The sequence below is a fragment of the Anas platyrhynchos genome, chromosome 1 (genome assembly GCF_047663525.1).
Source record: "Anas platyrhynchos isolate ZD024472 breed Pekin duck chromosome 1, IASCAAS_PekinDuck_T2T, whole genome shotgun sequence".
Taxonomy (NCBI): domain Eukaryota; kingdom Metazoa; phylum Chordata; class Aves; order Anseriformes; family Anatidae; genus Anas; species Anas platyrhynchos.
In genome coordinates, this window is record NC_092587.1 from 70,527,511 (window position 1) to 70,552,668 (window position 25,158).

At 38.4% G+C, this 25,158-nt stretch overlaps 1 protein-coding gene across 2 annotated transcripts in view; it reads left to right on the plus strand.

Moving 5' to 3' along the window:
* The window catches only part of LRP6 (LDL receptor related protein 6), a 127,558-nt gene that overhangs the window by 38,233 nt on the left and 64,167 nt on the right, over positions 1 to 25,158 (plus strand). For both annotated transcript variants that reach the window (XM_027454486.3, XM_038172428.2), the window contains one exon: positions 13,064 to 13,261. In XM_027454486.3, the coding sequence (XP_027310287.1) occupies positions 13,064 to 13,261 (198 nt within the window). The remainder of the gene's footprint in view (positions 1 to 13,063; positions 13,262 to 25,158) is intronic.

Here is a 25,158-nt window from a genome sequence, read left to right on the forward strand (position 1 = left end):
GATGAAAACTACCAGAAGCTTCAGGGTGAAATAGCAGTGCAGTTCCCAGCTGTATATCAACACATGGATCACTTGCTCTTTTGTGGCATTGTGCATTGCAGGTTTTAAAGCATTCCAGGCCTGAACTCAGTTTTCTCTTTGCTCACGCGTTTTAAATTATTCTTTGAAATATTTATTCTCAAGTTGGCTGAATGTATTTGATTTGTGGAATGAAACAGTAAGTTTGGCCCTATAGCAAAATCAAAACTAAAAATCAGCTTGCAACAATGATAAAAATCTATGTACAAGCAAAAGTGATTTTTCATATGTTGTGCTGGTTTAGATCCCATTGAATGTGAGAGAGTGCCTGTTTCCCTTCCCTTTTGATAGTGACTGATAGAGGTGTTGTCACCATTGTGCTGTTCTGAACAATAACTTATGGTGTGTATGTGTCATGCTTAGTAAAATGAATTAACCATCACTGTGCTGAGTATCCACAGTATCCACAAAAATACTTAAAATACAAATGTAGCAGGCACTATTTTTTTTCTTCTTAAACGAGTCGTAACTCGATGACTTGGTGGGCTTTTTTTTTTTTTTTTTTTTCCCCTAGTTTTAAAAGCCTTAAAGTATGGGGTAGAGAAAGAGTGTGGGGGTAGGGTGGTGGGTTGGGGAGGAGGGTATTTCTTCTAAAACTTCCCTCCCCCTTCTCACAACCTGTTCAAACAGGGTTAGTTCCTGAGCTCCTTTTGTGCTCTTTGATTCTGTAAGCAGGATTCCCCCACTGGTTCAGGGTGCTTTCCCATACCCGTGCATGCTGGCTTTTGCCATGCTCAAGTGTAATGTTCTCAGCTCTTCATTTTTTGTATGCCTTCTTTCTGCAGACTTCAACAGTTTAAGTGTAGTGAGCGAAAATACAGCAATAAATGTTATGTCAGATCAAATCACACGTTTAAAGTTGCCATTTTGCATTCCTACATGGAGAACTGGGGTACATTTTATAGCTGGATAAGGGACTCCCAGCTTTGTAATATTGTATAATTGTATGTTAGAAAGATTTGTGTATGTATGTAAGCAGTGAGTCTCTACAGAACTAGACTCCAAGTTTACAATATATTTAGATATAGAAAAGACATCTATTTGTTTTTGAGGTTTTTCCTTTGCTTGTTTTACATGTGTTAGCATATAATTTACTTTATATGCGGCTAGTGTTTTTTACCGTGACATCTGGTTTTGTAAGTTAAATGCAAAGAATGACTTCATTGTTTTGTTAAAATGCTCCAAAATACTCATGATTTTTCCTATAAAACCACTCAAATGAATAGCTTCTGCAAGAAAACTTTGAGTATGACAGATTTTGTTGTGCTTGCATGGTTTCTCTTGCTCAATACCCTCTAGTGTTGCATTCTTTGGATTGTGCAATTTTATTTATTTATTTTGATTCAGAGGACTGGAGGTAAACCCTAAGTAAAATATCACATTTTTAAAACAGAAGCCAATAGGATTTGCCTTGGTGGGCTGCTTCTGTACCACCATTATATTTGTGATTTCTTCACAACTGTACATTTTTTTCCTGCTGTCTTGGCACCAACACCTCTTTTTCACCTTTTTGGAGTGTTTCTGCATGGAAGAAGAGCAAGAGGGCCCTGCTTGTACTACCTTTGCCCCTTTGGACTGGTGCAGTGCAAGAAGATGCCCTGTGCTTCACAAAACTGAAGGAGGAGTTGTTCATTAATTGCATCCTGATGGGCTCTTCTGCAACAGTTACCCTACTGTCCACCTTCTGCACACAGCAGAGAGGTGGAAGAGTGGCAGCCCTGATGTGTCAGGTCATTGGCAAAAGCTTTCTTACAACTGCAATCAGATGGATCAGCTTTTTGGTGTGGTATTTATTAGACACGAAAGCAGTATTATTTAAATGAGCAAATTATTGCTGAAATTTTATTTTCTGCTTATGTGAACATCAGAGTTTCATGCAAAGAAGACTGCTTTTCTTCTGATTTTGAAAGTCTATGTTTTTTATAAGATGTGCAACCTGTAGAGGCTGCTTCTGTATATCATAGCTCCTCACATTGTTGCCAAACAAAAGTTGCTTTTCCATTCCCAAGGCATTTATCAGTATATCCTTGTACCATTTCTGTAGTGATGTCATCCTCTCCCAATCACCAACTTAGTTTCAAAACTCATGGTTTTATCTAGTTATATTGTTTAAAATGTGATACTAGTATTTATTTTTTCCTTCTCCCGTTCTGTGTGTCTTCTAAATACTGGGGTGAAAATAGGGAAGAGAACTTTCCAGAAGAGCAGGTGAATGAGCTGCAAGAAGCTTGTAGAAAGAAATGATGACGACTTGGATTTAAAGCTGTTTTCATTTATATTTAGTACTTATGCATCTGGAACTCTGAAGTTAGAAATGGAATTTCTGTTGGATATAAAACCACTTTTTCCATAAAAATTGAATCTGATAATTTGCTACTGAACTGTTTAAACTAGGAATGAAAACATAGAAGCAGTCTTACTTTATTGCAAATTATAACCTAGAAAAAACTGTGAGAAGTCTCTGAAATCTCAGCTACTTCTTTTTTTTTTTTTTTTTTCAATATAAAAATGAAGTGTTGTTTATTTCATCCAAGTGTAAAGCCTTTGGCCTGTATTCAGATCACATTTAGTGGGTCTTTTTAAATGCTCTGTGAAAACATTCATCCTTCTCAATAAAAGCCAAGCTCACCTAGCTTTATGTCTCCAGAATTAGGGCTTTAAGTAAATCTCCAATGTAATGTGGGCCACCTCATTATGCATTAATTACATTGATTTCTTTTGTTTCTATTCTTTTTATCCTTCATAGAATGATCTCCTTCCCCATTCTTTTTGTTTATTTTTCTTTTCATGAACATTATGCAGCTTTTGATGGGTTAAAAATAAGGCCTTATTTTTGGTAATTTTGTAGTATGAAAAGACTAATTGCTGCATGTTGCTTTCTTGCAGGAGAGCAAGTGATTGAGTGGGTCTAGTGGATGATCAAAGTATAGAAGGAAAAAAATATATTCAAGGCAAATAAGACTATTTCAGAAAAGCTGAAATGAATGAATTATTTGCTTGCATATTGCTTACAGAAGGCATCAAGTTGGTTTCCATATCAACAAATTGATAAAACAAATCACAAGGGCAGGAACTGCACTGAAAATGTACTGAATTCCTAAATGTCATTATCAATTCACTTAAAAAAAAATAAAAAAAATAAAAGAGGGCTAAGGAATGGTGGTTACATATAAGACTGATTTCCATACCATGCAATACAATGGAAACTATGAAAAGAGAATTAGCAGCCTGCTAGAGACATGATATGAAGGATCTGAGCCAGCTTGGTTTGGTAGAACATTAAAGTTAGAATTAGAATTTCTTGAAGGTGCCAGGAATCAAGAACAGATAAATGATCTAGTTGATAACTGTGTGGACAGAAGGACTGAATAATAAGGGGATATTATATTGGGGATATTTTACTTATGAAAGACTTACTCCGACCGATCAGAAAAGTCACTGAGAAAAATTGGAAAAGGCTCTCATGATACTGAACATGCAGTTCCACAGTTTCAGTTGATGGATGACAGGGTATTTCCCTGATGGGTTTTAAATGAATTTAATCCCTCTCCTCTCCTCTTGTTCCTGGCTGTACCATCCTACCCTCTTGTATTTTAGCACATGTTCTTGCTTGATGGCATGGTGGGCTGGTTCAGGGAACTGGATGGGTCCCAACTTAACCCAATACAAAAAAAATGAATAAAAACAATTACTGTATTGCACTGTGTCTGCACTAAGGATTGCTGGGATCATTATGCCAGCAAATTCTGCATAACGTGAATACAGTTTATGAAGCTTTGTAGTACCATGGGTGGAGTCTGTAGCTCATAATACCCCACAGTGATGTGTAGGGGGATGACTTTTTGCTGGAAAGAAACAGCACAAAATGGCAAATGAGATTTCTCCCTCTTGCCTTCATGCAGTAGGCGACACATCAGGGTTTATGACTGTGCTGTGAAGTAGGTGTGTTCCTAGTGCTTCAGTTTAAGATACAAGTACAGGGAAAATCCACTGCTCCATTTAAGCAATTTGAGACAAAACACGCTCTCTGCTTCCTGTGTTCAGGATGTATGAAGAGATAAGAAGAAGAATTCCCCCCCCCCCGCCCCCCCCCCCCATTTTTTTTTCTTTAATTGAAAGATACGAAACAAGTTTGATTATGACTTAACTGAGAAGATCCTTGTGTGTCAAAGAAGAAACTGAAAATTTTATTTTAGTAGCTGACTTGTATGTGTCTAGTTTCAGACCCAGGCTCACTGAAATTATTGAATTCTAACTTCTTATTTAAAAACTGGATATTTTATGGTGGAAATAATTGTATTTTTAATACAAGTCGTTTTAAAAGAACAAATTATTTTCTGGTCTTATATTTTAGCTTGAAAAGATGGTAAGCAACCAGTTTCTCACTTTTCTGCACCATTTGTAGTTTCAGTGAGGCCAAATATTCTTTCATACTTGCTTTCAGAATTTTGTTCAGTTCACAGGTCTGGGCATCTGTATTTTTTAATAGGATCTTGAACAGCTGTCTGAAACCAGTTGTTCTGTGTCCACGGGCTCTTCTTGGGCAATGCTCAGCAACTAGCACTTGGGACTGAGTGGAGCAGACCTCTGTGAGACTCCACTGCTCAGAGAGCTACCCAGCTGCAGCATACTGCCCTGGCCCTGTTTCTTTCCTAGCCTCTCAAGAGACTGCAGCACAGTTGCTTTTTTTTTTGTGTTTGTTTTGTTGGTTTTTTTTTTGTTTGTTTGTGTGTGTGTTTGTTGGAAGACTGTCAAAAACTTCCAACTGGTTTGCTTTCCTCTGCAAATTTCTTGATACATTTGAAAAACCAAGGTATGTTAGAAGGCAAAAGTATTGCTTTTGTTAATTTATCCATCTCCTGTTACATTCACTTATGTTTTAGTTTTTTGTTGGCTTACCTGCAGCAAAAAAGCTGGCTGAACTTTGTAGGGTCTGGTGTATGACATCTGGGACAATTCCTGCACAATGGGCTGGCTGAGGCATTCCAGCCCACATCTGCATTTCACTGCCATCTTGCAGTCAGCTAGGGTCTAGTGGTGGTGCTAAATAGGTAACAGAGAGGAAGTTGTTTCTTTTGATATTAATTTGGCTTTAGCTGGGGCAATTGTTTAATTTTTTATTATTATTTTTTAAAGTGCTGCTGAGTTCTGACAAGCTTTATTTCCTGCTTGCTCTATAATAAACCAGAAAATGGCTTCTGTTTCATAGCTGTGGAAGGCATGTTTTTAGACCTTTTGTGTCTGGAGATAGGAAAGGTTAATTTACAAGTTCAAGGAGCAAGAGACCTTTCCACCTGCTCAAACAATTGAAATTCTGCCTTTGTGAACATTCAGCAAAAACAGTTTCTCGTTTTTTAATGAACCTCTTTTTCCTTGGGATCTGTGCCTGAAAGGACAACCATATGCACGTGATTCTGCAGTGTATCAGTGTATGTTTCACAGCTAAGTCAAATGTTACTTCCCATGGACTCTCAGAAATGTCTGGGTGAAACTGAAAAACAATCTTCCCTCTGTGCTGTTCTTGTCAGACTGCCCAGCATGTTCTTTAAGCTAGAATACCTGAAAACAGCCAGCATGTTGGCTGAGAGATACTTTCGCATATGAAGTCATATTTTTTCTGTATGGGAAATTGGAATATCACATAACTTTGTGCTTCTACAATGATTTCTTATGAATGTCTTCTGGTATTTTCTTTTTAGGACTTGTGAAAGCACTCTTCAAAATCTCATTCTAGTTCTATATTGTATTGTTGATAGTGAGTTAGAAGAAAAGCATCTGCTTCTGATTGCTTCATAATAAGTTTTCTTCTTCCAAAAATGGTGGTATTTGCATTTATCCTTTATTTTAGAAATGAATTACAAGAAAAGGGAAGGTCTAATGATAATTTTCCTTCTCCTGCTTGATTAGGTCTGAGCAGGAATCTAAAGCCAGCTCTTAAGTGGAAGTCCTCATATTGCCATACTGATTACAGGTGGGTCTTTGCTAATGAGTATACTGCGTGTGGTACTAAGATAAATGTAGTCATTTTCATAGTACTGCCACCAGAGTAGCTTATTTCTCTTAAGGAACCGGTGTAGAATATACTGGGAAAAGTATTTGTATGCCTTGCAAAATACATGCTCCAGTATACTTTTTTTTTTTTTCTCGTGTACAGTATACATCCACATATGGGATTTTTCACATTGATTTCTCCATTTGTTGTCTGAGTATATTAAGATTCCTGAGTGATAAGTTGTGAAGGCTACAGTAGTTCATTACTGAGTTGTGTTTCCACAAGGCGTTACTGCTTTGTTAGCAGCCATGGCAGAATGAGATGTCTCTGTTTCCAGACATTGTGTTAAAGTGGCTGGACAGTCTCCTTTCTGGTTTTGGTGGTCTGAGCACTAATAATTTGGGCTGTGAAATGGAGTAGCAGAGGCAGAAAGTGCTTTTGGAGGTGTGCCGGGCCTCCAGCCTTTACCAGCAAGCAGGGGATGGGAATGAAGGGGGGGGCAGGGAGTTAAAAAGCTGCAGCATGTTCTGATGGTGCTTGCCTGGCAAGCATTTTGAGCACATCTGAATTTCTTAGTCATTTGCTTAGATACATTGATGTTTTTGAGGAGAGTGAAATGTAAAACACTCTGTTTTCAGTGAAATAAATCTTGTTTTGTTTTTGTCCAGTGTATGTACCGATGCTCCAGAGAAGTGGTTTTGAGCCACCTCTGCCTGGCTGAAATGAGAAACTGCAGCTTTGGTAGGAGCCTGTGGGCTCCTAAAGCCAGTAAGTTTAAGGGAAGGAAATCCAATGTAGTAGGATGTTCATAGCTTACTACTTCACACCCATTCCCCACATAGCTGCTCTTAGCGCATGCAAGAGCGATGGTACAGAGGGAGCTGAAAACCTGCATAGGGTTAGTTATCTAGCACAAAAATTGCCCTTGAATGTCCTGAGTGTTAACATGGGAAATGACTGTAGAGCAACGCTGAAAATAACATTCAATTAATGTCTATACTTATTCATAGAGACAAACTATTACAAAAGACTACAGTACTCAGCTAGCTAAGAACATCTCTCTTGTGTTTATCTTGATCATATCCTGAAGGGGTATGTCTTCCTCTCTTTTATGAAGAATTATCTCTATAGTTAATTGGCTATGTGCATTTTTGTTTCTTTTGAAGGACTTGAAAGTATTTCCTGAATTTTATAATCACTTGAGAAACATCATGCTAAAACCTTCCTGTGGTACTTATAATCCATCTGAAATTCCATTTTCTGTTTCATTTGACACTTCAGTGTCCTTCTAGATTGCAGTTTCCATGCCTCTGTGAGCCTTCCTCGAGAAGTTTCTGCTAAGGACACTTGAATGGTCTCTTGTTTAGGCTGTTTCTTCCTGAAGTCATGAAGGGCCACACACATTTCACAATTGAAGGGGTTGGAAGGAACCTGGAAAGATTGTCAGGTCCAACGCCCCTGTCAAAGCAGGCTGCCCAGGTAGGCGTCCAGATGGGCCTTAAATATCTCCAGAGAAGGAGACTCCACAACTTCCCTGGGCAGCCTGTTCCAGTGCTCCGTCACCCTCACTGTGAAGAAGTTCTTTCACGCGTTGGTGTGGAACTTCCTGTGCTCTGTCTTGCAGTCATTACTTCTTGTCCTGTCCCTGCAAACCACTGAAAAGAGGTTGGCCAAATCCCTCTGTCTCCCACACCTCAGGTATTTATACACATTGATGAGATCCCCTTTGTCTTCTTTTCTCTAGGCTGAACAGACCCAGGTCTCTCAGCCTTTCCTCATAAGGAAGATTTCTTCCTCTAAAGTCCAGAGCTGTTTTAGGTAGCCAAGCACATGTATATCAGACATGAGTACTTTGTGAAAATTATGTATATTATTTAACTTAATTTTTCTTTATTATATGGGTGCCAGTCCTGCTAATGTGGAACCAGAGCAGACCAAGCGCTGAGTTTTCCAAGGCCCATCGCAGAGCTGATGAGCTCCACAGGAGCTGCTGAGCTTCTGAAACCTTTCCCGGCTCTGAAGCTGGGAGGCTGCTTGTGTCCCCGTAGAGTTAGAGGCTCTCAGGGACCCAAACAAGCATAATTACAAAGTCAGAGCATTCACTGTGAAGGGCCTCACCAAATAATTGGCTGTCCCAATTAAGCAGCTGTTCTTCCCACAGAATAATGCTTGGGAAGGTGAATGATTGCCTGTCCTGTATGGTGTCCCAATTAACCGCCTTAAAATCAGCTAAGTGTCGTGTATGTTATCTCTGCTCAATGAGTGAAACAGCTGTGTGCATCTCGATGTGGGCCTGGGTTTTAATGATACTGCTGGCAGGGGCCTAGCGTCATGTGGGATAGCAGGGCTGAAATGATCTGCATCAGTGATAGGGAGCCTTGTAGATCAGAAGGCTGCAAAGCTGATGGGTGCTGGCGATGAATTTCTGTCTTGGTGTGAGTACCGTTGGAAATCACTGCCAAATTATAGCATTTAGTCTCAGCATTTGTACTCTGCAAGCTTTTTTCTATGTATGTGGAATATTCTACCCTCAGTGTGCCCAGACTTTAAGGTTTGTTTAAAAAAGCAAAACAAAACAAAACAAAACCTTTATTATTTACTGTCTTTGTTCATCTTACAGAGTGAAACCAAGAAACGCTGGTTCCTTTCTTTTGCAATGGCAAAACCATTTAAATCGGGGCAAATCGCAACTAGCAAGTTAGAGCTGTACAGCATGTAGTGATTTCTGATGCCTTTTTAAGAGGAAGTTTTAGAACCTGTTTCACCTTACTTAGGTGAGATGCATAGAAAAATGTTTGTAGGGGTTAAACAATCAAATCTTTTTATTGTTCATTATATTTATAGTTGGTATAATCCTGTAAGATAAATGTTTTTACAACTGGATTAGCAGTAAACAATGCACTGGATCACAGTCAAAATACCAGCTGATCACTAATGTCTAGAAACTTTCCTCTTTTCTATGAATATATTTCAAATACTTGATGTATCTTGATTCTTTAAGGGGTGTTGTATCACTTCCTGACACAGTACCTAATATTAAAATTACAATAGTACAAAAATAAAAATAGACTTTTTGATGTTTTTCTGTTATATTTTTGTAACAGCTTGCAGCCATTTCTGAAGTCTTGCTATTGAAGACTGATGTGCGTGGCTTTTAACAGGATGAAAAATATTATTTTTTTTAATTAAAAAAAAAAAGTTTTTAAAATATAGTGGTTAACTATTTAAATAGGATATATATATTATTTTTAATCTGCTGTGGTATATCTTTTTAGGTTAGATGTAAGAGAGATTTGGCTCTACTTGGGTTGATCTGATACTAAATAAAAGCTTTTCCTGCTAAGTATTGTACTCTTAAGTAAGGAAGTCTGCCTTCTGTGTTTGAAAATCCTTAGACATGGTGTATATTTATTCAGCTCTGCAGTTTTTACATTGTATTGCCTTGCTACACTATCGCTTCTCCATCCTAGTTTCAGACTCCCTGTGAAGATGAGTTTGACCAAAGGAGCTAGTACCTAAACTACAGGAGCAAGGCACTGGCTGGCATCCCCGCTGGTGCCACTGGTGGGGGGTGACCTGCAGCAGGAGGCAGGAACGAGCAGCTGGACAAGTCCCCAAGCCCCCATGCCTGTCCTGACTGCGACTGACTGGAAGAACTATTAACCCAAGTGAAGCATGTGAAAGTATTTCTGTTTCTGGACCCAAGCAGGCTTGCTGACCTCAGTTGCAGTCTGTTTGTCTGTTGCCCTCAGGATCTCATGGTTTCAGGATTACCTGGCATGGAGACAAATTCCATGCCTGAACCACTTGGGAGTAAACATGCTGTGTGTATATGTTTTTTATTTCTTACTCTTCTGGGCTACAGTTAAAATCCTTGATTCCCGGATTTAAATTTTCTAGCAAGGTCTAAGTAGGTGAGCAGACCAGCAAGTCAAACTGTAGTCTTTAGGTGCTGAGTGGCATAAATTGGTCCAAGATAGTCTGTTTCAGTTAATATATTGCTATATCCTGTGGGCTTTGCTTTTTTGTTAAGTTGGTTTGTTTGTTTTTAACGGAAATAGTTAAATATATTTGAAGAGGAGGGGGGAGGAAGAATGACCCTTTCCTTGTCTGTATGGCTGGTTTACCATCATTCAGTAAGTCTGTGCGTCATAACATCTTCTTTCTGCATACTCTTTGTATGGCTCACTTACCAACCATTATATAATCCAGCAAGAATCTGTAAGCCTTCCAGAAGGGAGCAACTGGTACTGCACAGATGTGAGTAGTTTGACATTACCTGGAAGAGGGATCCAAGATCTCTATGGAAAAATCTGTAGAGACATCTCTGCAGTAATGGGAATTTGCAATCATGTCCATCTGTCTGTCTGCCTGCTGCCCCACACCCTGGCTGTTAGCCAGGTCTCCCTTGCCTCATAGTAATTGCAGGTAACCTAAAGCGTGTTTATAAGGGGGAGTATTTCTTCCAATTGTTTTAAACAGTTCTTCCCATCCCCCCTGCTCCGGCATCCTTTGCCACTGACTCAGCTGTTGTGGGGCAGGGCTTAAGGACACTTCTGAATAAGAAACTGAAATCGGAGCTCAGTGAGCATTGTTGGCACTGGTGCTGGTTTAGGCAGCTACAGAAACCTTCAGCCTGTGTGCAAGTGTTTATAGAGCTGTGCACTGGAATGCATTCAGATTGATGACTGATTTTTAGCCCAAACCTGTTCCTTGAATCCAGTTTGCTCCATAAACACATAAGCATTGTACTGGAAGCAAAAGATGATCTGCAAGAAATTGCTTACAAGCAGTTGCTACTAAAAGAAATGGCCATCAAGGTATAACCTCTATTACTTCTGCAACAAGGAAATGTCCAGTTTCCCAAAATGAAACATGGCCCGTGATGCCATCAGCTGGAGCATGACTGGTTCCAAAGATTTTTAATGGAGACATTAAAACCTGTGGGCTTTTAAGCCAGGTGGTGGAAAACAAACAGATGATAGTGGGGGGTGAGGGGAGAAAGAGGGGGAGCAACAACAAAAAAAAACCTCTTGCAGAAACAGAGTAGAGGTCATCAGAACTGATTGGAAGTGTTGCTGAATCTTAAAACAAATACTGTGTGCATGTGTGCTCCTCTAACAAATGAAATGGGGCTGGTTTTGTGAAGTCTGGGAAGGCTTTTCTTTGCGGCCAAACTTCCCCTACCTGTTTTTTGCTTGAGTAATTGTAGTGTGCATAAGGGGTGAGAAGGAGACATGGAAGAAGACAAGGCTGTACAGCAACTAATGAACTCTCTGTTTCAGCCTGAAAAATCGATCTAGCAGGGTGGCCAGGACCTTGGAACCTATTAACCTTGATGAAGTATTTGGAAGTCTTGGACGTGACAGTTGGCGTAAAGAAGGGTCTTTTTAAAGAAGTTTAAAACAATTATTTCTTTTTCTCTCTTCTTTCTCACACATGCTCTCTGGCAAACTGCTGCCTGACTTTTTTAACTTTTCTTTTTTCAAGTATGTAGTTCTTTTTATTGCACAGCTTGACCAGGTGACTTGCTACTGTGCTACCTATCTGGAGATTATTTGTTTTTTCTTCTTACTGGCAGGAAAACAGTTTCTCTATAGCACTCATTCATGTCTGCAGAATTTTCACATGTTCTCTTCAGATATTTGTGCTCTGTGTTTTAAGACGGGCATGTTGCTCCATAAAGAATGACTCACTTGGGATTGAATAGGGCAATATTTGTGTTAATCAGCTGCATTTCTGTCCACAGATATAGCTGTGCATTAAAAAAAACATGCTGTAGACATGAATTAAGGGGAAAAATATAACATGGAATTTCCTGACTTTTTAAAATAAAAAAATAAATCTTTGCCAAGAATAACTCCATCTGCAACTGTTTCTTAAATGTGTTGCACATTTGTTTTTCTTTAAAGGATGGGTGGCCAGGCCTCTTCACATGTGGGCACCATATAGTGACATACATGTATTGTGGTTGTGTGATGATCTGGGTTAGTTTAAAGGCTTCAGATCTTTCCAAGTCTGGATTGTTATGACTGAGGCAGGTTAGGGAGCACAGATACAAGCAGGTATATTGGCAGATGTCATGGGGTTATGAGAAGCAATTTAGGACAGTAGGCTTTTCATCTGTCCCAGCTGCAACAACAAAAACAGAGCAAGCTTCACTGACATACTTTGTCTAATCTGTTTACATTACATATTATTTCTGTTTAATTCTGCATTCTGTTAACAACCCAGAAAAGTAAATAAATCTTCTACCACCTGCAGAAAATGGACAAATATTCCTCCTTCTCACTAGCCTACAGCCATAATATAGTGATTTCCCTAGCTTCACCTCAGTCTTATATGCATCTAGATAAGTTCCCTCCCCCCATCACTTGCTAAGTAATGCTTAAACATGTGCCAGTACTTGCTAACACGTTTTAAAACTCGCTTCCCCAGTCTTAGAAGACTTTACAGTGTTTTGTCCAATCAGTGGGTGAAAATTATGCTTCTAAACATGTTGACTTAACTTTCTTCCTGTAAATTTCTCTTAGAGGGGAGAGAAAAAAAAAAAAAAGGACATGAATTGGCCTTCAATCAAATCTACTTAACTGCTTACATGTATCAGCTATGTCACCTACAAATCATTCTTTGGCACCTAATGCTCTGACCCATATTGCAGAGTCTATTTTATGACTGTAATATCTGTCTTTGCTTTTTAATGTTAAATTCCGAGGTTATTGTCAAGTTCTGTTGGATATCCCCAACTTTTTCACTTGGAAGTATAACTTGACATAGTGCTGTACATTTGTCTTAAATTGCTTTTCTCCAGTTTTTAAAGTGACTTTGTTTTTGTTGCGTTTCCAGGACATGTGTACCATACCCAGTAGAACAGAGCTCTGGAAACGCTGTCTGTGCAAAACAGAGAGAGCCTTTGCCTTACTGAAAGTTGTATACAATGTTCCAATTGTAGATTTATACAATTGCTTTTTGTTCTTTTTTAAATAATTATAGGTTCATGTACTGGACAGACTGGGGAGAAGTGCCAAAGATAGAACGTGCTGGGATGGATGGTTCAAGCCGCTCCATTATAGTCAACACAGACATTTATTGGCCAAATGGATTGACGTTGGATTATGAGGAACAGAAACTTTATTGGGCAGATGCTAAACTGAATTTTATCCACAAATCAAATCTCGATGGAAGTCATCGGTAAGAGGTTTTTGTTTGATCTTTGTAATTCTGTGCTTTTCTTAGAAGATGTTGCTTAAGCAATATCATAAGCTCTGTTGCAGGGAATTGGCATGTTAGCACTTGCAAAATTTTAAGCCAACTAGTGCTATCAGACACTCTCATCCTTCCCCATTCTCCCTCTTCCAGAACTGTGAAGTTGAATGTGTGCTTCTTTTGAGGTATCCTGTAACCCACTAAGTCTTTTCTCAGAACTAGTCCTATAAAGAAATCCCTGAATACTATTCTTAATAGTATAAGGCTTTTAGCAGAAATTTCCATTTTTGATAAGTCTTCTGTTCCTTTCTTGCTGTGATATGTAGAAATGCAGAAAATAACCTGAAAAAGTGGATCCTTATAGATGATGATCTTTTAGTTTCATTAAGTCTTTCAGTTTTATTAATGATAGGGGTTGGGAAAGAAGTGGAAAAGTCTTTACAGTGAACTATGCTAAAATGGCTGTTTCTTCTCTAACAGTTCTATAATGATGATATAATCCTTTCTGATCCAGTCATGGTTACTTCTTAATTAAGGGTGTAATTGATACTTTGTATATATGCATTTATCCTTAATTTGGAGGATGACCCTCTTCATTGCCTGAGAGCTATGTTATGTACTGATTGCACCAAAATGATTTGCAGTCAGCTTGTGCTCAGGTATCACATGGGATATGATTTTTGAGGCTATCCTTTGAAAACTCTTGTGTTGCTTCTGCTGGTTTATCTAGGCATGAAGTATCTTAAGTTCTTCATTCCAACATCTTAGTCCTTTCTTTTGCCATTAACCTGGCACAAGAATTTAGGTTCCCCAGAAAACGCTTTATTGACAAGATAGGTGTTTTGTGTTTACTTCTGAGTAGGAGCATAGGCAGCATGTATGAAGCATCCACTATGTTTGTGTATTTATTTTGAACTCCATGATTTTTTGTAGCGCTGGTTTGAAAGGTGGTGTCATTTTCTTCTTAATGTCTGCCTGTTAAGTGACTGAAAGTTTATGCAGTAGTTTTGTAATGGTGTTTATTTAGAGAGGGTAACAGGAATTGGATGAAGTTTTAAATTTGTGTGCTTGGGTACAAATGTTATAACTAGCTTTGTGAATTCAAAACGTGGAGACATGGGTATATAATTCCAAGGTAGTCCTTAATTTGTTATTTATTTCACAAGAAAACAAACTTATTAGTACTAAAAGAGATTTCTTAGTGATACTTGCTTTAAGAAAGAAGACAGTCCTGTAAGTTTTCAAGTAATGAAGAGAAATGGATAGAAATTGTCATGTATAGTAATAACTTGAGTCTGTTTATTCTTTTTTTAAATTGGTACTGGTTAACAGGGAAAAAGATTCTTTGGTGTTCCAGGTAAAAATGGTTTGGGGCTAAAAAACAAACAAACAAAAAACAACAAACAAAACAAAACAAAACATTTCCTTTGATAAGAATGGAGAGTCATGAAACCAGATGTGTAACAGAACTTTAAAAAGACACATCTCGACTGAAATGATCACATGTGAGTCTCAGTGACAGCTTGCCACCTGAAAAATTACAGCCCAAATGTGGCTTTCTTATATGAGTACGACATACTCACAGTTGGTGCAAAAGGAGTGAAACAAACCAACAAAACTAAAACAACCCAAACAGTAACAATGAGAAGAAAACACAACTTCATGATGGCTACTGATATGGTCACACCTGAAGAACCCCCACTACGAATTTGTCCCACAAGATAATTAGGTGGCTTTTTTTATTCTTGAGTCACTCTTTTTGGGGTCTTCCATTTATGAGATGGAAAGGGCCATCTTTTTACAACAACATGCTGCTGCATTCTGGCTGATGCCCTGTTAGACAGTGTGTGTGTATCAGGCTCTGCAACAAATTGTACTGCTTTCAATAACATGATGCAAGATGCAGAGATGACTTTTGAAATGGTAACTGTGTGTAAAGATTCCACTGATCAAAATTGACACCACCACTATCCAAAGCTGTATGTTTTTCCCACAAAGCACAAACCTCCCTGTGTTATCGAGTGTCTCCTGTCTTTCTGGCTCCACAGAAATTTCCTGCAGTCACTGCTGCATTTTCAGTGTTCTGCTACAGATTCCTTTGCAGTTTTTCCCTTCATGATGATCTGTTCCACAGCAGTGTAAATACTCTTGGTTTCAGTATTTTGTTTCTATTTTAATAGTGTTCAACCCCGCCCCCCCCCTCTCCCCCCCAGCCTTTCCCTGCCTTTGGCTAACCTTGAAGTGATTCATACTAAAAATGAGGCCATTAAGGTGCAGATCTTTCTTGGTGCAAGGGGCTGCCCAACCTTGTCTGTCTGCAGGGAGTTGTATCTAACGGTTGTGTCTCATGACACGGAAAGCAAAATCTCCTGGATCGTTTACCACATTCCTGAGTAAATTCTCTGGAATTGGTGAAACCTGCAATAAGGACCTGCATAGATGAGTAACTTAAATTTTAGATATCCTAATTATTTTTATGCGTTAAAACCAAAATAATTAGTTTACTGATAAATTTCAGTATCAGTTAAAAACATTTAAATATTAATGTGTCATGGAACTGTGCTAATATGTTACCATTTGAGGGGGAGAAAGGGGAAACAGTCTTTAGAGAGGGAAGTGCATATGACTTCCCTTAAGCAGTCAGAAGCACACAGTGCTTGGAACAGCACCTGTTTTTTCCTAGGCGTGTGTGAAAGTTCTGAAGATTCAGAAAATAGTCAACATCTGTATCCAAGCATTTTTTTTTTATTCTTTGCAATTACATCATAGGGGAAAAAGGAAAGACTTGCAGAAGTTAAGCTGTTCTACAATGGTCTTTATGTGTTTTCTTTTTTTTCTCTGCTTGACCTCTTAGCCTCTGTTTATCTTAGGGAAAAAAATGTGGCTGTTTCAAGTGATTTAATTTTGTTAAATATTGTCTTTTGGTTAATCAACAGAATTCACCTTTCTCGATATAGTATTTTACAACAACTAATTATGTATTTTATCTCTTAACTCATTACTTAGTCATCTTTGTCAATAACTGATTAAAAACAAAATATACCATTGCAAACATACAAAAAACCCTTGAGATCTCTGAGATCTCCCCTCTAAGTTTTACGGAGGGGGTGGAGGGGTGGGAGAGAACCCTTTCAGTCTATTCTCCTGTTCATCCCCACTCCCAAAAAGGAAAAACTAAGCAGGTTTTTTTCTGTGAACGGTGGAACTTGCTCCATGCGGCCATGGCTCCTTGTATACCTTCACCCAAAATTATCTCTTGTTTCCCGTCACTATCCGCTGTGCACTCCTGAGAAGTCTGGCAGCTGGACAAATTGCTCTTGGGCATTTTATTTCAGCTCTTCTCTGGTCAGGTGGGTCAAATACAGTGATTTAGGGCCCCTTGTACCTATACAGCCATAGAAGTGTTAAGGAAGCCTTTTCTTGTGATTCCCTACGTTCTTGAATGTTTGACCAAGAGATACAAAATGTATTGGGTATGGACATGGAGGAGATGGATGTTTAACAGACACACCCAGGATGATTGTATGGTCTTGCTTTCACATGAAAGGATGACATAATGGGATTAGGCCAGTTTTTCTATTCCACCACCACCTTTAAAATCCCTTTTTAAGAGGGCTACCTTTTAAAGTCATTTTCCTTAAGAATGGAGAATGACAAGAACATCATCACTTGCTATGTAATTTACTTTGAAACAGACTTTTTGGCTTCCTTATAATCTGCTGTTTTTAGTGATTTGATCTTGATAGACCATTATTCTAACTGCTCTTTTTATTAATTAATTTATTTATTTATTTATTTGTTCTTGTTGATAGCTAAATTACTCCTGATTAAAACAGATGTGATTGTTGTAAATGATCATAAAGTAAATGTTCTGAATTTGACTAGGTTTGTTAACTTATAGCAGAAAACAGATGAGTGAAGTATCTCAAGTGTCTCAAGGTTTTGTTTGTTTGTTTTTGTTTTTTCAGTGATCCACAGTGTGAGGTGGGAGTCTATAGTAGATAGGTGTGATTGTAAAAGCTACATATAGTTCGGTATGACATGAGTTGTAATTGCTATGGTGGAAGTAAGAAATTTAGCAGTAACTAACATTTTTATATCAAAAAGGAATTTCAAACAGTTCAAAGAAAACTGCATTTGTGGTTTGGGTGATGAGAGAAAACAATGTAAATAGCAAAAGATTTTAATTAGTGTCACACAGATGAATTTTGAAGTATTGAGGTTCAGACTGTTCTAATATTTCAAATGAGTAAAAGGGAAACATTCTTGACATATTTCTATAAGTGTAAGAAATGATAACATTTTTTGTCTCTTCATTCCTGTAAACTGACTATCACATCTCTTTACCTGGCAGTACACAAGAACTAAAATTTGACCATTTATTGTCAGAGAAGGCCATTCATATGCATGAATGCTTGGCTTCTTGTGCAGCGGTCTGGGTAATGGAAGAGTAAAGGAGGCAGGTGGGAAGAACATGCAGGGGGACAAACACAGAAGGCCTAGATTTTTGTCATCTCTTCAGGCAGGACCTAAATAAAGCCCTTTAGAGCCCGTGAGTCTCTGCATCAAAATTAGGAAGCACTGTGACAGTGCTGGCAGTAGCTCTCAGTAAATATGTGTCAGGATTGTAAATTCATGAGGAAATCTGTACAGTAAATTTTATGGTGATCATCCATATTTACCTGCCAGCCCTGGGACTTGCTAGCCCTGGCTACTTCAGTGATGGGCTCATTAGAATAAAGAGGAAGAGCACAGAAGCTGATGACTAATGCCCTTGGTTTGCCAGGGAGAGAAAGGAACAAGCAGTTTTTCATGTCAGAATGCAATAATTAAAAAATTAAATTGGTGCACAGAAGAGATTTTTTTTTTTTGCAGCTCTTGCCCTGCTCTTATCAGAGTGAACAGTTGCTTTTTGTGGGACTAATTAAACAAAACTGAATTGCAGACAGCTCTCCTGTGAGTAGAGTACCCGAGATAGGTTGGCCTGCTAAGGCAGCTCTTGAATTAATTTTCTCTTCCTTTACCCTGCAGCAGCAGTTCTAATTAATAAGTTAACACGTTACTGGCTGAAGGGAAATGCACTTACAAGGTCCCCCAGGAAGTGTTTGTGCTAATGAGATGGGTTTTGAGGCCACTGTAAGAAAACATACTTTCAGCAACTGTCAAAAAGCTGGGGAGCTCTTGCAAGGAGGTGAATGTCTTAAGTTTGCACTCAAGCATTGATTTTTTTATTTTTTTTTGTATTTTCTGTTTTCAAGCATCAGATCAGGTCTGTCTGCCAGATCATTAATTGCAGATTTGATGAAAAGCTAAAAATATTGTATCCCTGCATTTAGAAGGGTTTATTTTTAATCATTTGTGTATAAGGTTTACAGTATAGAATGTTATGTGCAAGGTATAAAATACTGTATCATTGTGTATATTTCCATGAGAAAAAGCTCTTTAATAACTTCAATTACTGAGGAGGAACCAGTCTGCAGTGAAAAGTCTGTCTGTTTTAATACCTCATCAACACATTACAGGACAGTGCAGAAGACAAACAATGACCTAATTAAAGCTGCTAGAGAAGCCTTGCCAAAGCAGAATTAATTAAATTATTTGGACACAGCACTAGAGTGACTCTTGTGATTCTTCCCCAAGGCACTTCTGAAATAAAATGCTGGAAAGGTAGAGCGTCGATACATCTGTAGTTGACTGTGTAAGATAGATAAGCATAGGCTGTGTCTGGCTAGAGTCACTAGTTCACAGGTCTCTGCATATTTGTAGACATTTAATAAAAATACATAGTACAGGGTGATGAGCCCAGGCAGAGCAACGCCACACCTCATCAGAGCTGTTTCTGAGGCCTGAGATGATATATGCAAAGTTACTTCAGGATCACAGCTGGGCTGAAAGCAAAGGAAGAGCAGCTGCAGATTATGCAGTACATACACCACGTGCAGCCAGTGGATCTACCTGTGCACCTCCTTGCAAACTCCATCACCTTGTCCCGCAGCTTTCCAGTCTCCTCCCCTGTTTCCCAGAGGCCTTTCATCTATGCTGCATGTCATGACGATGTTTGACTGAAAAATGACCCACAGCATGACTTCATTACTCAACCACGGCTTTACTTCTGATTGACTTTTTCAGACTTTAATGAAAGTTGGGGTTTGAAGTGTCGTTGCTAGACCTGTTACTTGTTAATGTGTAGTTTATTAAGTACATGGCAATCACAGCTTAAAGAAGTAGCAAAAGGAAAAATGTTTTGGTTTTGAAAGACCCTGGTATATCCCACAAGTAGTGTTTCCTGTTTACTTCTCAGGTAATTAGAACCAGGCTTGTATTCTGATAGGAATATTTGAGCAAGCATTCATGGTCAAATTCCAGCTTAGTTTTCTGAGTTTGTTTTACAGATGTTTTTGTGTGGTTGGCAGAAGAGGAAACCTCTGAAGCTTCTGAGAGAATCAGAGCTCCCTGCCCTACCTTGTGGCAGCCGTGGTCGAGTGTGGTGTCGTACAGCTGGCTGCCTTTCCACCCTGCCTCACCTAGTGGTGTGCAGGATTCATCCTGCAAGTGCTTTGGCCACTTGATAATATTTCCAGTTGTCAGTGATAGCTTTGTAATTCTTGGAATTTCCTGAATGCTCTGCTGTTACATAATATCTAGATGGAGAGAAACAGTTTCCATAGAACATTATAATTTACCTCATGCAAACCTGTCTGTTGTATGCTTTCTTTAACATGTAATGAACACTAAAAGTAAGGTTCAGAAGACATTTTGTTGTTGTCCACAAAGGAAAATATGATGGAAATTCCAAAGTAAATTCTGTTCTGTTTTTTGTTTGTTTGTTTGTTTTGGTTGGTTTTGTTTCTTGTTTTCTTATACCAAGAAAGCCTGATAAGAATGTAGCCTACAGATATTTTTTAACTAAAAATGTATCTGGTATAGTGTAGGAAGGAAGATATATGAACATTTAGTAAATGCAGATATGAGCATCCCTTAAAGACTTTTTCAACAACATGTAGATTAATCAAGAAGCTTTTACCTCTGGATGGTATGAATTTCCATCTTTTAATATTGTATTGTCATTGGATCCCAGTATGGTAACTTTTATGGGAAAGAAGTTGTGATATAAATTTTTTCCTTATTTTCAGAAATTTAGTGTTCAACGCATATGTAGGTGCCAACCAGGGTGTATGCTGCCTGGGTAAAACTAGTATAAGAAAATGCAGCAGAAAAAGGTAGTGTTGTCCACTTTTTTTGAATGAATACTACAAACAGCTCCTGCTCATTTTAGTACCACTAGAGCATCATATGATGAACTACAAATGCAAACTTAAATGTTCACTCCATTTTATGCTCCTGTCCCAATTCCTCACTGCTTAAAACTCTAATCTTCAGTCAGCAATTATAGGGATTGCATAGTGTATCTCATTAATGTATTTCTTCAGTTTTGCAGATGTTAATAATCTGCTCCAAATCTTTCAGCAAGCAAGATGGAAGTATACCTCCATTAATAGTAATTGATCCTTCTTTATTTCCCCCAGATCAATGATTCTATGATAGCCTAAAAAGCAGGTACTGCTTAATTCTTTGGGTTATTGAAACAGAGATGTTTAGGTAGCAAGTGCAGTGGTAAAAATATATGCATACACAAACATATGTAAATATGTGTGTGAATATATATATATATATGTATATGTATATGAGACACTTGTATGGAAAATGAAAGTGAATATATACATATTTATATTTTTAAGTGAATATGTATTTTTGTATTTATATTTATATATTCACTTACATTTTCCATGTAAGTGTCTCTCTGTACCTTACTGTTGAAGAATTGGTTTAGCTTTATGAAATTAAGGCATCTTGGATTGGCTGAATGTGCAAACAAGCATCAATCATTTCTGTGCTTTCTGAGCACACCTTTTGGCATGGTGGTTGATCCTCCCTGGCTTAGGCTGTGGATATGCATCCAGTTACAGAACTTGACCCACTGGTGGACAGGGTTGCAGCCACAAGCCTGTCGGCAATGTCTCAGCATCAGCTCTTGTCCAGTTGCTGTATCCTCAGGCTGCATAACTGAATTGCTCACGTGTGCAGAGTCTCATTGGCTGGTTGATTTAATCTTTTTGTTTAATCGTATGTCTTTACTAACCCTGCTCATTTTGGGTGAGAAAGGTTAAGAGGTATAAGAGAGCTATAATACAGGTCTGTCCCGAATATTTACTCTTCAGTGTTGCAAATATAGCAGTAAGATGAACTACTTTATTTTTTTCCCAGTCCTCACAGTTGTATTTGAAATTGGATTGCAAAGAGTGATACAACAACATATTTTTTTCACTGCCTGATAGCTTAGGAGATGGAAATAGATATGGGATCCTCCAGAGGGATGCTGGAGAAATGGGTTCAAACATAGATGTGAAAATTCTTGCTCTCTGCCACTGAGTACAGGCAGCCTCAGAGGTGAATGGAAGGAATGCAGGTAAAATCTGTGTGTGACTTCCATGCATACCTGTATCTATTAATAAAAACACATGGAGTGAGACGTTAGTAATCATTGATTTTTGTATACAGCGTTAGACAGAGGGCTCTGGTTATCTTAGTCTTGACTTGCATTGTGCCGATTTTGGAATTCGTCTCAGGTATGGCTTTTTTTCTTCTTCTCTTTCAGTTGGTAACAGCTCCATTGTATTTTGGATTGTATCGATAACTATTCTGAAATGAAATGTTATTTTAGCTAGCTGTTATTTCAGCATAATATTTATCTTGACTGTTATATATATACACATATTTGTTCAGTTGCATTAGACCCAATACAGAGACGAGTTTCATTACTGATGAGCTGTGATGTTAATGATGCAGTGAAGTAGAAGCCAGGATGCAGTTATTCTGAACAAGTTTTGAAATTAGATAGCTGTAGTGTCACCAGAATAAAAAGAATAATGTAGTTGATGAAAAGTGTGTATCTGTTTTTATGGAGAGATAAAGGAGCTACAATTACATTTGCTATTATAGCTGCAGCATAAATTATTTTATGTTTAAAATCATAGGGTGAAAAGTCAGAATTCTTAAATTTCATAGCTATAATCCAGTTTTGGGTTTTAATTCTTTTAGTAGTTGCCAAAAAAAAGGTGGGGGGGGGCAGGGAGGGGGAGAAGGGGGAAGGGAGCAGACCAAGGAAATCCAGATTGCCGTGAAGGGTGGAAATTTGAACTTAATCTTTGTCATTTAAATTTGTCATTTGTTAATTTTTATTTCAAGTGAGTTTATTCTTTGTCTGAAAAGGATATTATCTTGAAGCAGAAGCTTTTTGTCATTGTTAGTACAACTCTAGGTAGATTTTCTGAATTTTCTTGTGTTTATTCTGCTTGAGAGTTCAGTAGCCCCTTTTGTAATGTCTGTTTTAATTTGTTTAGTATTTTTCTTTTTCATTATCTTCACAAAGTATTTCATGGGTCTCTAACAGAATGAGAATGGAACAAAAGTGAATGTATTTAAATTGCTTCTGCATTTTCTTCAAGCAGTAGAAAATTCTTTAGTATAATAAGTTTTTATTGTAATTGCAACTCTGATTGCCATGATGATACTATAAATAGTTGTATTTAGGAAAATGTGATCTACAGCACAGGTAGAATTTAATTTCTGTGGAAATTTCTTGTTTTATCTCTTTTCTCTTTGTAACTTCCTTCTGTGCTTTCTCTTTCTGCACTTCCTTCACAGCCAACTAAACAGAAGAGAGATTGTGAGATTTTAAATGTCAATCACCATCAAGGTTTTTAAGGCAAATTTGTGTAATTGTATGCTTGGCACAGGGAAGATTATTAAAGTTATTGCATACTTAGCTCCATCTAATATGTAGCCAATTTGCATCCTGTTGAAGCCCTAGAGATGTCTCCTGAGCTCATAACGCTGCTACTTCTCCTTATCTCTCACTTTTCTCCTCATCTCTGGTGTCTCTTTTAACGAGGCTAATGGGATGAGTGCAGCAGTTTGAAGGAACTAAAGAGCTTAGTGAACAGGATGCAATGCTTTTTGCTGTTGTATCACTCATTCGAATCAAACCTGAGATGAATGTACAGGCTGAAGGAAGCTGCCACTGACAAGCTGTCAGGTCATGTTGGTCCAATTACACCTGCAGTGCCACAGCTGGTGCCCTGGTCAGTGGCTTTATTAAGTGAGGCCAAAGCCATGGAGACCTGGCTGCTCTTTGACCCCAGGTGGGTACTCATGCTCATAAATGTCAGCCAGACACAGCAGTTAAATGCTGCAGGTGACATTCTTGCCCTGTACATTCACTCAAATATATTTAATAAATAATTGGCTACGCCAGATGTTCTTCCCCCTCTTCTCACCCACCAAAACCAAAGCTCTGCAGACCTTAGTGCAGGTCACAGCAGAGCATAATTGCATTGCTGCAGCCAAGGGAAGCTTCTTCCTTGTGCTCTCTTCCCTTCATTCTCTGTTTTTAGCACCACGTCTCTCCAGCCCTTTCCCCCCTCTCCTCCTTCCCCTTATTAGGCTGCAGAGCAGTCAGGCTGGGGACAGCCTGCTGAGTGCAATCCAGCCGCTGCATCCTGGCTGCTTTTTGGCAAACCTGCTGGTGCCCATCACATATGTTCAGAGGGAAAAAAGTTCACTTCCCATTAGCAAAATCAGAAGTGCTATTTGTAGTAATGCTCACCTTAATAGATGCTAGCAATATGTACGGTTGTATCTGGGCCCAAAGACATTTTCATCTCTCAGTTCGTTGTAGCTACTGAGTAAAATGACGAGTGATTGCTTCAAGGCTGTGGCTGGCAGTGCAGTTGAACGAAGCAGCTCCCTACTTCTCCTGAATCTTTCCAGGGCTGGTTTAAATAAGGGTCACAGCTGACGTTATGCATTGTTACAATGATAGGTGGTTGCCCAAAAGTTAGGCACATCTAGCAGCTTCTACTATACTCAAAGGTTTATTTTCACTGAGAACTGGTGGGTACTAGTCACATTTAAAAATCTGAGGTTTTGAGTGAATAGCAAGATGAGGCTCAGAAAAATGTCTCTTGTCTATGGTGAAGGTCTGGGCGTTATGAGAGCTCTGAACTTTTATTGCTTCTGTCCCAGATGAAAATTGTCATAAAGACTTGGATAGTCACCAGTCCTGCTCTAAACTAAAATTATTCAAATGTGAAGGCATTTAGGGTTCAGGGGTGGGGTTGGCAAAAATGTTTACAGAATTAGAATGCCTTTATTCTTGGTGCAGGAGTATGTTGTGTCTTTTTGGCTTTGCTGTTTGTCGGGTAGGTTTCAGCTGTAAATTATATTACAGTAGTCTTTTGTAAGATGCTTAGTTTGTGCATTTAATTAGAAGCAAATATATACCTGACTCCAGACAGAGATAAGAAAGAAAAGATAATATGTCCTACTTTCCAGTGCAAAATATCAAGAAATAGAAAATTTTGGTTGGTGTAGAATTGGAACACTAGAGTGACAAGTAAGGGAATGTGTGTGTTTTCCTCAGGAGCTAGAAAAAAATAGAAGCTTTAAAGATAATGCATCTTTTTGCAGAAGCTAAGGTGAAAGAGCTGTAATGACTGCAGTCTCTTTGTACTCAGAATCATTGGCAGAATACACCTTCAAGTTTCTTGCTTTAATATACTCTTTTGTTATATTTTGACAGAAAATATTTGGAAAATAAGAGTATTTTTGTCCTCTACTAAACCAGTTCAGCTAATGACTTCTTTGCAAACAAGATGTATATAGTGTGTGGGTGTTCTCTCAGTAAATACACAGATAATGACTCTCTTCCCTGCAAGAAGAAAATTGGGAAGCTGATGATCATAATATGCCCTATACTTGAAGAAGTAGTAGAGCTATGTGTCAGTCCCTTAGGCTATTAGTCCGGGAGATAGATAGATGGC